At 49.6% G+C, this 12,061-nt stretch overlaps 1 protein-coding gene across 1 annotated transcript in view; it reads right to left on the bottom strand.

The window, feature by feature from the left end:
- Positions 1-11,723, bottom strand: part of LOC129714175 (spectrin beta chain, non-erythrocytic 4-like) — a 76,078-nt gene extending 64,355 nt beyond the window's left edge. The window contains exons 1-7 of the mRNA XM_055663682.1: positions 10,931-11,723; positions 7,379-7,530; positions 5,587-5,760; positions 4,310-4,401; positions 2,444-2,524; positions 1,250-1,365; positions 678-790 (exon numbers count right to left, since the gene is read on the bottom strand). Of these exons, the coding sequence (XP_055519657.1) occupies positions 678-790; positions 1,250-1,365; positions 2,444-2,524; positions 4,310-4,401; positions 5,587-5,760; positions 7,379-7,530; positions 10,931-11,081 (879 nt within the window). The 5' untranslated portion in view covers positions 11,082-11,723. The remainder of the gene's footprint in view (positions 1-677; positions 791-1,249; positions 1,366-2,443; positions 2,525-4,309; positions 4,402-5,586; positions 5,761-7,378; positions 7,531-10,930) is intronic.
- Between the last annotated feature and the right edge of the window lie 338 nt (positions 11,724-12,061).

The raw sequence follows: 12,061 nt of genomic DNA, 5'->3' as shown, positions 1-12,061 counted from the left end.
TCAACTATCATATATCTAAACACTAGGTGGCGCAGCGGTAGAGTTGCTGCCCCACAGCGCCAGAGACCCAGGTTCGATCCTGACTACGGGTGCTGTCTGTGCAGTTTCCTCCCACACTCCAAAGGCGTACAGGTTTGTAGGTTAATTGGCTTGGTGTAAATGTAAACATTGTCCTGTCAGTGTGTATATGTGTGTGTGTGTGTGTGTGTGTGTGTGTGTGTGTGTGTGTGTGTGTATTTGTATGTGTGTGTGTGTGTGTGTGTGTAAGTGAGTGTGTCTATGTGTGCGCGAGTGTGTCTATGTGTGTGTGTGTGTGTCAGTAATTAGATTAGATTAGATTAGATTAGATTCCTTTATTGTCATTCAGACCTTTCGGTCTGAACGAAATTTCATTGTGTGTGTGTGTGTGTGTGTGTGTGTGTGTGTGTGTGTGCGTGTGTGTGTGTGTGTGTGTGTGTGCGTGCGTGTGTGTGTGTGTGTGTGTGTGTGCGTGCGCGTGTGTGTGTGTCGGATACTGTTCACGTGTGTGTATCGCTGGTCAGTGCAGGCTCGGTGGGCCTGTTTCCACACTATACTTGTAAATACAATTTTCAGTTAACTATATTACGATTCTTATTGAGGATAACGCTGGGAGCCTAATAGGTGACAGGGCAATGGAGAGATGTCGATTCACCCACCTTCCCGATCCTCTTGCCCTCCACAGCCAAGGCCTTCATCTTGGAGAAGTAGTGATAATAGGACACCACGTAAGTGATGATAGATTTCTCATCAGGATTCTCCGTATTCACATCTGTCGAAATAGATAAAATTACGACATTTAGGCATTTGGACAGAGAAATGCATAGGAGGGTCCTTGAGACACGGTGGCGCAGCGGTTAGAGTTGCTGCCTTATAGCTCTTGCAGCGCCAGAGACCCGGGTTCGATCCCGACTACGGGTGCTGTCTGTGCGGAGTTTGCACGTTCTCCCCGTGACCTGCGTGGGTTTTCTCCGAGATCTTCGGTTTCCTCCCACACTCCAAGGACTTGCAGGTTTGTAGGTTAATTGGCTTGATAAATGTAAAAATTGGCCCTAGTGTGTGTAGGATGGTGTTAGTGTGCGGGGATCGCTGGTCGGTGTGGACCCGATGGGCCGAAGGGCCTGTTTCCATTCTGCATCTCTAAACTACCAGGCACCAGTCCCACACCCAGGGTGAGGTTACGGGGAGCAGATTGACAGCGAGTTTGGGGGAGGGGTGGGGGGGGTCGTACCTTCAGGGTCAAGCAGCTTGGCGACTCCCAGCCGCTGCTCAGCCGCATTGAACGCCTGCTGGAGGTTGAAGGTGGAGTTGGACTTCTGCAGCTTGCTGTAGTCAACGAGATCTTGCCTGGAAGGTCGAATCATTCATTAGCTGAGGCACCATCCATCCAGGACCCACCCTTCCAAAGACCCCTCCATCCAAGGCACATCCACTGACAATCAACCCAATGCCAACTCCCCCAATGCCAACACCCAATGCCAACTCCCCCAATGCCAACCCCCCCAATGCCAACACCCAATGCCAACCCCACCAATGCCCTCCCCCCAATGCCACTCCCCCAATGCCAACCCCCCAATGCCAAGCCCCCCCCAATGCCAACACCCCCAATGCCAACCCCCAATGCCAACCCCCCCAATGCCAACCCCCAATGCCAACCCCCAATGCCAACCCCCATGCCAACCCCCCCCAATGCCAACCCCAATGCCAACTCCCCCAATGCCAATGCCAATGCCAACCCCCCCAATGCAACTCCCCAATGCCAACCCCCAATGCCAACAACTCCCCCAATGCCAAGCCCCCAATGCCAAGCCCCCAATGCCAATCCCCAATGCCAATCCCCCAATGCCAATCCCCAATGCCATGCCAATGCCAACCATCCCAATGCCAATCCCCAATGCCAATCCCAATGCCACTCCCCAATGCCAAGCCCCAATGCCAATCCCCAATGCCAATCCCCAATGCCAACCCCCCATGCCAATCCCCATGCCAAGCCCCAATGCCAACTTCCCCAATGCCACCCCCCCCAATGCCAACACCCCCCAATGCCAAACATGCAATGCAAAGTCCCCTACGCCAAGTCAAGATGACGGAGTTGAGGATTGAAAGACAGTGTCTGAGGTTCTGAGGTTTGGAATCGGGGAGCTGATCGCTCCATGCTTCCTGCAAACCCCAGTACCCCAGGGAGAAGGCAGAGATGTTGTCTACCCATTCCCCTCTGCAGACTGGCCGAGTTCCTCCAGCACTTGTGGTGTTTGGCTGAGGATTCCCGGCCCCTGCGGTTCCCAGCACACGAGGCTTCCACGGACACCGGCAAACTCCAACTGGGAGTGGAATCCCCCAGCCCGCAATTCCCCCAGCTCCGATACCCATCGCCAATCGCCAAGACCCCGGCTAACCCACCACCCGCCTCGTGCCCCGCCCGCACCTGTGCCTGTGAATGAGGGCGTTGAACGCAAGCCCGTCCTTCCAGCTGCTGGTGAAGTTCTGGATGTTCACACCTGGGTACCTGTCGACAAGCAAGCAAAGGTATTTAGTCCCAGAGGGCAGCAGACACAAAATGCTGGAGTAACTCAGCGGGTGAGGCAGCATCTTTGGAGAGAAGGAATGGGTGACGTTTCGGGTCGAGACCCTTCTTCAGACTGGACACTCGTCGCTTTGCTTTGAGTTTAGTTTAGATTAGATTAGTTTAATTTAGATTAGATTAGATTCGTTTAGATTAGATTAGATTTGTTTAGATTAGATTAGATTAGTTTAGATTAGATTAGATTAGAATAGTTTAGATTAGATTAGATTAGATTAGATTAGTTTAGATTAGATTAGATTAGTTTAGATTAGATTAGTTTAGATTAGATTAGTTTAGATTAGATTAGTTTAGATTAGTTTAGATTAGTTTAGTTTAGATTAGTTTAGATTAGATTAGTTTAGATTAGAATAGTTTAGATTAGATTCGATTAGATTAGTTTAGATTAGATTAGTTTAGATTAGATTAGTTAAGATTAGATTTGATTAGATTAGTTTAGATTAGATTAGTTTAGATTAGATTATTCTAGATTAGTTTATATTAGATTAGATTAGTTTAGATTAGATTAGATTAGTTTAGATTAGATTAGATTAGAATAGTTTAGATTAGATTAGTATAGATTAGATTAGATTAGTTTAGTTTAGATTAGATTAGATTAGTTTAGATTAGATTAGATTAGTTTAGATTAGATTAGATTAGTTTAGATTAGATTAGTTTAGATTAGATTCGATTAGATTATTAGATTAGATTAGTTTCGATTAGTTTATTAGATTAGATTAGTTTAGATTAGATTAGATTAGTTTAGATTAGTTTAATTTAGATTAGTTTAGATTAGATTTGTTTTGTTAAGATTAGTTTAGTTTAGTTTAGTTTAGATTAGATTAGTTTCTTCGTCAGATTGAGTCAGGAGAGAGGTAGACACGGAGATAAGGAAGTGTAAGGTGTGAAAATGAGACATCAAAGTGGATGGGGTTCAAGGAAATTGTCGAGACCCTTCAGACCCGAAACGTCACCCATTCCTTCTCTCCAGAGATGCTGCCTGTCCCTCTGAGTTACTCCAGCAATTTGTGACTACCTTCGATTTAAACCAGCGTCTGCAGTTCCTTCCTGCACGTTTAGTCGCAGAGGGTGTTGTGGGGAGGATATTGCGCACTTTGGTGGACCAGAGATTGCAGGGAGAGGGTCCATGAAATGCCCCTGCTAGTCCCATGCCCCCCCCCCCCCCCCCCTGCACCCACCCTGAGCCGAATGCAAGATTGGATGAGAAAGAGGGATTACTTTCGTTTAGTTTTTAGAGATACAGCGCAGAAACAGGCCCTTCGGCCCACCGGGTCCGTGCCGACCAGCGATCCCCGCACACTAACACTATCCTACACACACTATGGAAAATCTGTTTCCATTTACCAAGCCAATTAACCTACAAACCTGCACGTCTTTGGAGTGTGGGAGGAAACCGAAGATCTCGGTGAAAACCCACGCAGGTCACGGGGAGAACGTGCAAACTCCGTACAGACAGCACCCGTAGTCGGGATGTAATGACATAGAACCAACGGGAACGGGCGATGGGTGGTCGGCACGGACTCGATGGGCCGAAGGGTCGGTTTCCACACTATATCTCTGAACAAAACTAAATCCCATTATAAATGGCCGCAATGGGAAATAAATAGGTGGTTCTCCTCTCCCCCCACTCCCCCACTCTGAGTGATGTGACCCCTGATAACACCAATCCCCCCACTCCCCCACATTCCCACCCCACCTCCAGTCACTCACCCTGCTGTCTTCATCTGGCACCACAACAGCAGGGCGTCTTTGGCTGAACGAGTCTCCCGATTATCTTCCGTTTCAATTTTGATCACCTGTATCTAATCCGCAAAAATCAACAGAGAATGGATGGGAGGTGGCGTTACATCAGAAATCATTCTTCACCTCTCCCTCTCTCCCTCTCCCTCTCCCTCCCTCCCTCCCCCTCCCACACTCCCCCTCCTCTCCCTCCCCTCTCTCTCCCCCCTCTCTCCCCCTCCCTCTCTCTTTCTCTCTCCCCTCTCCCTCTCACTCTCTCTATCTCTCTCTCTCTCCCTCTCCCTCTCTCCCTCCCTCCCTCTCTCTCCTCTCCTCCCCTCTCTCCCTCCCCATCTCTCTCCCTCTCTCCCTCTCTCCCTCCCTCTCCTCTCCTCTCCTCTCTCTCTCTCTCTCTCCATCTCTCCATCTCTCCATCTCTCTCCCTCTCCCTCTCTCCCTCCCTCTCCCTCTCTCTCTCATAGAAACCCTCTCTCCTTCTCTAGAAACATAGAAATTAGGTGCAGGAGTAGGCCATTCGGCCCTTCGAGCCTGCACCGTCATTCAATATGATCATGGCTGATCATCCAACTCAGTATCCCGTACCTGCGTTCTCTCCATACCCTCTGATCCCCTTAGCCACAAGGGCCACATCTAACTCCCTCTTAAATATAGCCAATGAACTGTGTGGCCTCAACTACCCTCTGTGGCAGAGAGTTCCAGAGATTCACCACTCTCTGTGTGAAAAAAGTTCTCCTCATCTCGGTTTTAAAGGATTTCCCCCTTATCCTTAAGCTGTGACCCCTTGTCCTGGACTTCCCCAACATCGGGAACAATCTTCCTGCATCTAGCCTGTCCAACCCCTTAAGAATTTTGTAAGTTTCTATAAGATCCCCTCTCAATCTCCTAAATTCTAGAGAGTATAAACCAAGTCTCTCCCTCTCTCCCTCTCCCTCTCTCCCTCTCTCCCTCTCCTTCTCCCTCTCTCCCTCTCCTTCACCCTCTCCTTCTCCCTCTCCCTCTCTCCCTCTCCTTCTCCCTCTCTCCCTCTCTGGGAAAATGCTTGCTCGCAGTCACGGGGAGAATGTACAAAGGCCGTGCCAACAAGCACCCGTAGCCAGGATCGAACCCGGGTCTCCAGTGCTGCGAGCTCTGTAAGGTGGCAACTCTACCCTTGGCGTCACCGTTACGTTCCACCCGCCGCGGTCACTCTCCGCGCGGACCGCGCGGCCCCTCGGGAGGGAACGGCGGGCGCGGCGCGGCGCACGCACCTGAAAGCGGAGGATGATGGTCCAGATGAGGCCCAGGGTGAGGCGGTGGTTCCCGTCCACGATGTCATGGGAGCCCACGTTCTCCAGGTGCACCCGCTGCTCCTTCAGGAACTGCAGCGCCTTGTCCACGTTCTCCAGCGAGTGGATCCGCATACGGCCCCGTGTCGGCTTGGGCTGGGCAAGAGGAGGATGGTCACCCATCGATGCCAAGGGTCACCCATGCCATCCACCACCCACCCACCAGCCCCAAACCCACCCACTTCCCAGGTAGGCACAAAATACTGTAGTAACTCAGCGGGCGAGGCAGCATCCCTTTCTTTTTTCTTTATTTCTCTACATCACCATCTATATCTCTCATTTCCCTCTCAGTCTGAAGAAGGGTCTCGACCCGAAACGTCACCCATTCCTTCTCTCCAGAGATGCTGCCTGTCCCGCTGAGTTACACCAGCATTTGCGTCTATCTCCAGTACTATCTCCAGTTTCTCCAGCTCTTTTGTCTACATGGAGAGGACAGGCTTGGAGGGATATGGACCAAACGCAGGCAGGTGGGACTAGTGTAGCTGGGGCATGTTGGCCGGTGTGAGCAAGTGGGCCCTGTTTCCACACTGTATCACTCTATAACTGAATCATCCATCGACCACAACTAGAGAGCAGTACTGAACTACTATCTACCTCATTGGAGATCAAAGGGTCTCGACCCGAAACGTCACCTATTCCTTCGCTCCATAGATACAATAGACAATAGACATTAGGTGCAGGAGTAGGCCATTCGGCCCTTCAAGCCAGCACCGCCATTCAATGTGATCACGGCTGATCATCCCCAATCAGTACCCCGTTCCTGCCTTTTCCCCATATCCCCTGACTCCGCTATCTTTAAGAGCCCTATCTAGCTCTCTCATTAAAGCATCCAGAGATCCTGCCTCCACCGCCCTCTGAGGCAGAGAATTCCACAGACTCACCACTCTCTGTGAGAAAAAGTGTTTCCTCGTCTCCGTTCTAAATGGCTTACTCCTTATTCTTAAACTGTCTGTGTGGCCCCTGGTTCTGGACTCCCCCAACATCGGGAACATGTTTCCTGCCTCTAGCGTGTCCAAGCCCTTAACAATCTTATATGTTTCAATAAGATAGAAACATAGAAAATAGGTGCAGGAGTAGGCCATTCGGCCCTTCGAGCCTGCACCACCATTCAATATGATCATGGCTGATCATCCAACTCAGCATCCTGTACCTGCCTTCTCTCCATACCCCCTGATCCCTTTTAGCCACAAGGGCCACATCTAACTCCCTCTTAAATATAGCCAATGAACTGTGGCCTCAACTACCTTCTGTGGCAGAGAATTCCACAGATTCACCACTCTCTGTGTGAAAAATGTTTTTCTCATCTCGATCCTAAAGGATTTCCCCCTTATCCTTAAACTGTCACCCCTTGTCCTGGACTTCCCCAACATCGGGAACAATCTTCCTGCATCTAGCCTGTCCAACCCCTTAAGAATTTTGTAAGTTTCAGAGAATTCCACAGATTCACCACTCTGTGTGTGAAATTTTTTTTCCTCATCTCGGTCCTAAAAGACTTCCCCCATTATCCTTAAACTGTGTGACCCCTGAGATTTCCTCTCATCCTTCTAAACTCCACAGAGTGTACAAGCCCAGCTGCTCCATTCTCTCAGCGTATGACAGTCCCGCCATCCCTGGAATCAACCTAGTCCTCTATCCCCCATTAGACCGCCTGCACTACCCGAACCCGCCCCCAGGGGCAGCCCGGGACCTTGAGCAACCGCGAGCATGTACATACCAACTGTTCCCCCGACAGAACCTCCAGTAGCTTGGTCAACACGCAGCCGTCCCGGAGGTCCACGTACAGGTCCGTGATTTGGCACAGCGCCCGTGCCAGGTGCGAGTTCACCCACTTGGTGAAGGTCTTCTTCTGCACGGCGTCCCTCTCATCTGCGGGGAGGTGGAGGCGGCAAAAACAGAGGCACGGTTAGAGATTCGGTCAAGACCCTGTCCCACTGTACGAGTTCATTCCAAGAGCTCTCCCGAGTTTAAAAAAAAAATCAAGCTCGTGGTAAGCACGTGAGAATGTACGTAGCGGGTACGTCGGAGCTCGGGGACGTCTCTTAGCGGCTCGTAACGCTAACGGCAGGTACTCGGGGAAACGCGGTCAGCTCGGGAAGATTTTTCAACATGTTGAAAAATGTCCACGAGAGCCCAGAGTGGCCATTACCGTAAATCTCCGAGTTCGAATCAGGGCAAACTCGGGAGAACTCTTGAATGAACTCGTACAGTGGGACAGCCCCTTTACGATGACACGGCAACGGTAGAGTTGCTGCCTCACAGCTCCAGAGGACCCGGGTTCCATCCTGGCCGTGGCAGCAGTTTGTACAGAGTTTGGCATTAGACAATAGACAATAGGTGCAGGAGTAGGCCATTCAGCCCTTCGATCCAGCACCGCCATTCAATGTGATCATGGCTGATCATCCACAATCAGTACCCCGTTCCTGCCTTCTCCCCATATCCCCTGACTCCGCTACGTTTAAGAGCCCAATCTAGCTCTCTCTTCAAAGCATCCAGAGAACCGGCCTCCACCGCCCTCTGAGGCAGAGAATTCCACAGACTCACCACTCTCTGTGTGAAAAAGTGTTTCCTCGTCTCCGTTCTAAATGGCTTGCTCCTTATTCTTAAACTGTGTGTGTGGCCCCTGGTTTGTACCTTCTCCCCGTGACTTGCGTGAGTGTATGGGTGATCGCCAGCCAGTGCGGTCTCTGTGCCCGGCCAAACTGAGATTCGTAGCAACAATTCTAGTAGTTTTCTGGAATGTGTAGTGTCTGTACGGAGTTTGTACGTTCTCCCCGTGACCTGCGTGGGTTTTCTCCAGTATCCCCGGTTTCCTCCCACACTCCAAAGACGTGCCGGTTTCTGGGTTAATTGGCTTGGTGTGAATGTAAATTGTCCCTAGTGTGTGTAAGATAGTGTTAGTGTGCGGGGATCGCAGTTCGGTGCGGACTCAGCCTGTTTCCGTGCTGTATCTCTGATCCAAATAAACTAAACCTCACTCCACATTATTTCTCCTCATTTAACATCAATCAGAGGCTCATGCATATTTTCATGCATCACTGAACTGTTTGATGCTCGAAGCAGTAAACTTCATGAATAGGGATAGATTTTCACACTGTCTCGTGGAATAGTCATGTCAATTGCAAAACACACTTAACCATACAACATCTTATAATGTGTTCAGCAGCTTTACTGCATACTTTAAATCCACAGGTTAAAATCTAGTCTTTCTGTCAATATCTTGGATTTTGCTTTGCACAAATACACTATTCCCAAATATACAAATACACTACTATTTCAGGTAGTCCTCACCAAAGATCCTCTAGCGGAGCAAGATAGACCACTCCTGCTAAATGCAATGGGCTGACGTGTAGTACGCAACGGAGCGGAACGTGGGCCTTTTTTTCATCCATTTCAGTAACCGGACCCGACCCGACCCGCAGACTCGTAATCAACGTTGCGGGGGAACAGTTTGTGTTAATAAATTATAATTCTGAAAATGAGGAGAAGATTTTTCCCAAAGAACTTTTATTTTTACGAGGATGTTTCCGTAACCGGCTTCCGTCTCCGCACTAGTATCTTTGCTCCGCTACGGGATCTTTGGTGCGGAGACGGAAGCCGGTTACGGAAATGGGGCCGAAAATTACCCATGAATCCGCCCATGGCCGTCGAGTGGACGATCTTGCTCGCTGTAGGGTCTTTGGTCCCTACTTTCTCCTCCCCTTCTCAGCTCTCCCTCAGCCCACTGGCTCCACCTCTTCCTTTCTTCTTCCACACCTCCCCCCCCTCCCTCACCCTCACGCTGCCTATTCCTTCGCTCCATAGATGCTGCCTCACCCGCTGAGTTTCTCCAGCATTTTTGTCTTCCCACTGTTCCCAAATCCAGCTTTGAAGGTGTTTTGGGATATTTATATAGAGCGAACACACACATTGAATATAGGTTTAGCTCAGAGATACAACCAGGTAACAGGCCCTTCAGCCCACCGAGTCCACAACCCCTATCGGTCAAGGTTCAAGGTTCAAGGTTCAAGTTTATTTGTCACATGCACCATAAGGGGCAGTGAAATGAATTGGACATGCAGCGTTAAAATTTTAAAAGGACACAATTCTACACAGACAACCACCATGGCATTCTTCACTGTGGGGTGGAAGGCAATACAGTTCGGACAGTTCTCCTCCTCCCTTGTTCATCCGTGGTCGGGACCCTGACCCTCCCGTCGCCACTACAGACGGCTCGATGTGCCATTCACATTAGCCCCTTGTTTTCCCACCCACTCCCTACACACCAGGGACAACTTACAGAGGGCCATTAGCCTACAAACCCGCGTATCTTTGGGATGTGGGAGGAAACCCGGAGGAAACCCGCGCGGCCACGGGAAATATAGCGTGCAAACTCCACAAGGGCAGCACCCCAGAGATCAAGACCAAACGTGTCTCAAAACTAAACTAAATAATCAGGATTTCCAAACCATCGGATGCCGGATTAGCGGTAGAGTTGCTGCCTCACAGCACCAGAGACCCGGGTTCGATCCTGACTACGGGCACTGTCTGTGCGGAGTTTGCACGTTCTCCCCGTGACCTGCGTGGGTTTTCTCCGGATTTCTCCCACACTCCAAAGGACATGCAGGTTTGTAGGTTAATTGAGAGAGTACAGAGGAGATTTACTAGAATGTTGCCTGAGTTTCAGCACCTAGGTTACAGAGAAAGGTTGAACAAGATAGGTCTTTATTTTTTGGAGCGCAGAAGGTTAAGGGGGGACTTGATAGAGGTCTTTAAAAGGGATAGACAGAGTTGACGTGGATAAGCTTTTCCCTTTGAGAGTAGGGAAGATTCAAACAAGGGGACATGACTTGAGAATTAAGGGACAGAAGTTTAGGGGTAACATGAGGGGGAACTTCTTTACTCAGAGAGTGGTAGCTGTATGGAATGAGCTTCCAGTGGAAGTGGTGGAGGCAGGTTCGATTTTATCATTTAAAAATAAATTGGATAGGTATATGGATGGGAAAGGAATGGAGGGTTACGGTCTGAGTGCAGGTAGATGGGACTAGGTGAGAATACGTGTTCGGCACGGACTAGAAGGGCCGAGATGGCCTGTTTCCGTGCTGTAATTGTTATATATGGTTAATTGGCTTTGGTAAAAATTGTAACCTATCCCTAGTATGTTGGATGGTGCTTGTGTGCGGGGATCGCTGGTCGGTACGGACTCAGTGGGCCGAAGGGCCTGTTTCCACGCTGTATCACCGAACGATAAATTTTATTGTTTTGATCTATGTAATTCCACGCAACCTACCGGCCAGGGCTTTTATCCTTGAGGATTCAAACAGTTTGGAAGAGCTGTTCTCTTCTTCCCGATAACTCTCAGACGTTTCTCTGCAACTGTTGATGTTGTATTGTCTTTGGATGTCCATGTTGTCCAGGTCAGTAGTGGTGGTGGAAGACATCTTGTCTTCGTCTCAAGGTGGGACGGGGAAATCAAACACTGAGCAAGACAGAAACGAAGTTTAGTTGAGGATGTAGGAAGTACCTGCAAACCTATCGAGCCTCAAGCCTAAAACCCCTGTCCCACTGTATGAGTTCATTCCAAGATCTCTCCCGACCGAGTTTGCCCTGATTCGAACTCGGAGATTTACGGTAATGCCCACTCGTCGGTACTCGGGGCTCTCGTTGACATTTTTCATCACGTTGAAAAATCTTCACCAGTCTTCCCGTGCTCACCTGCCGTTAGCGAGTCTTCCCGAGTACCTGCCGTTAGCGCTAAGAGACGTCCCCGAGCTCCGACGTACCCGTTACGTCCATTCTCCGTGCTTACCACGAGTTTGATTTTTTTTTAAACTCGAGAGAGCTCTTGGAATGAACTCGTACCGTGGGACAGGGCTTCAAAGCAGCACAAGGCGGCACAGCAATAGAGTTGCTGCCTCACAGCGCCAGAGACCCGGGTTCAATCCTGACTGCGGGTGCTATCCGTACAGAGTTTGTACATTCTCCCTGTGACCTTGTGGGTTTTCTCTGGGTGTTCCGGTTTCCTCCCACTTTACAAAGACGTGCAGGTGTGTAGGTGCGGGCATGTGCATTAATTGGTTCAGGACAAAATAGTCCTTAGTGTGGGATAGAACCTGTGTATGGGTGATCGCTGGTCGGCACGAACTCCGTGGGCTGAAGGGCCTGAGTACATGCTAAACTAAGTACATCTCTAAACTAAGACTGATTCCTGGGATGTCAAGACTTTCATATGAAGAAAGACTGGATAGACTCGGCTTGTACTCGCTAGAATTTAGCAGATTGAGGGGGGATCTTATAGAAACTTACTAAATTCTTAAGGCGTTGGACAGGCTAGATGCAGGAAGATTGTTCCCGATGTTGGGGAAGTCCAGAACAAGGGGTCACACACACAGTTTAAGGATAAGGGGGAAATCTTTTAGGA

This window comes from Leucoraja erinacea, chromosome 38, assembly GCF_028641065.1.
Source record: "Leucoraja erinacea ecotype New England chromosome 38, Leri_hhj_1, whole genome shotgun sequence".
NCBI lineage: Eukaryota > Metazoa > Chordata > Chondrichthyes > Rajiformes > Rajidae > Leucoraja > Leucoraja erinaceus.
The sequence above is the reverse complement of the archived record's forward strand: the minus strand, read 5'-3'. Positions and strand labels throughout refer to the sequence as shown.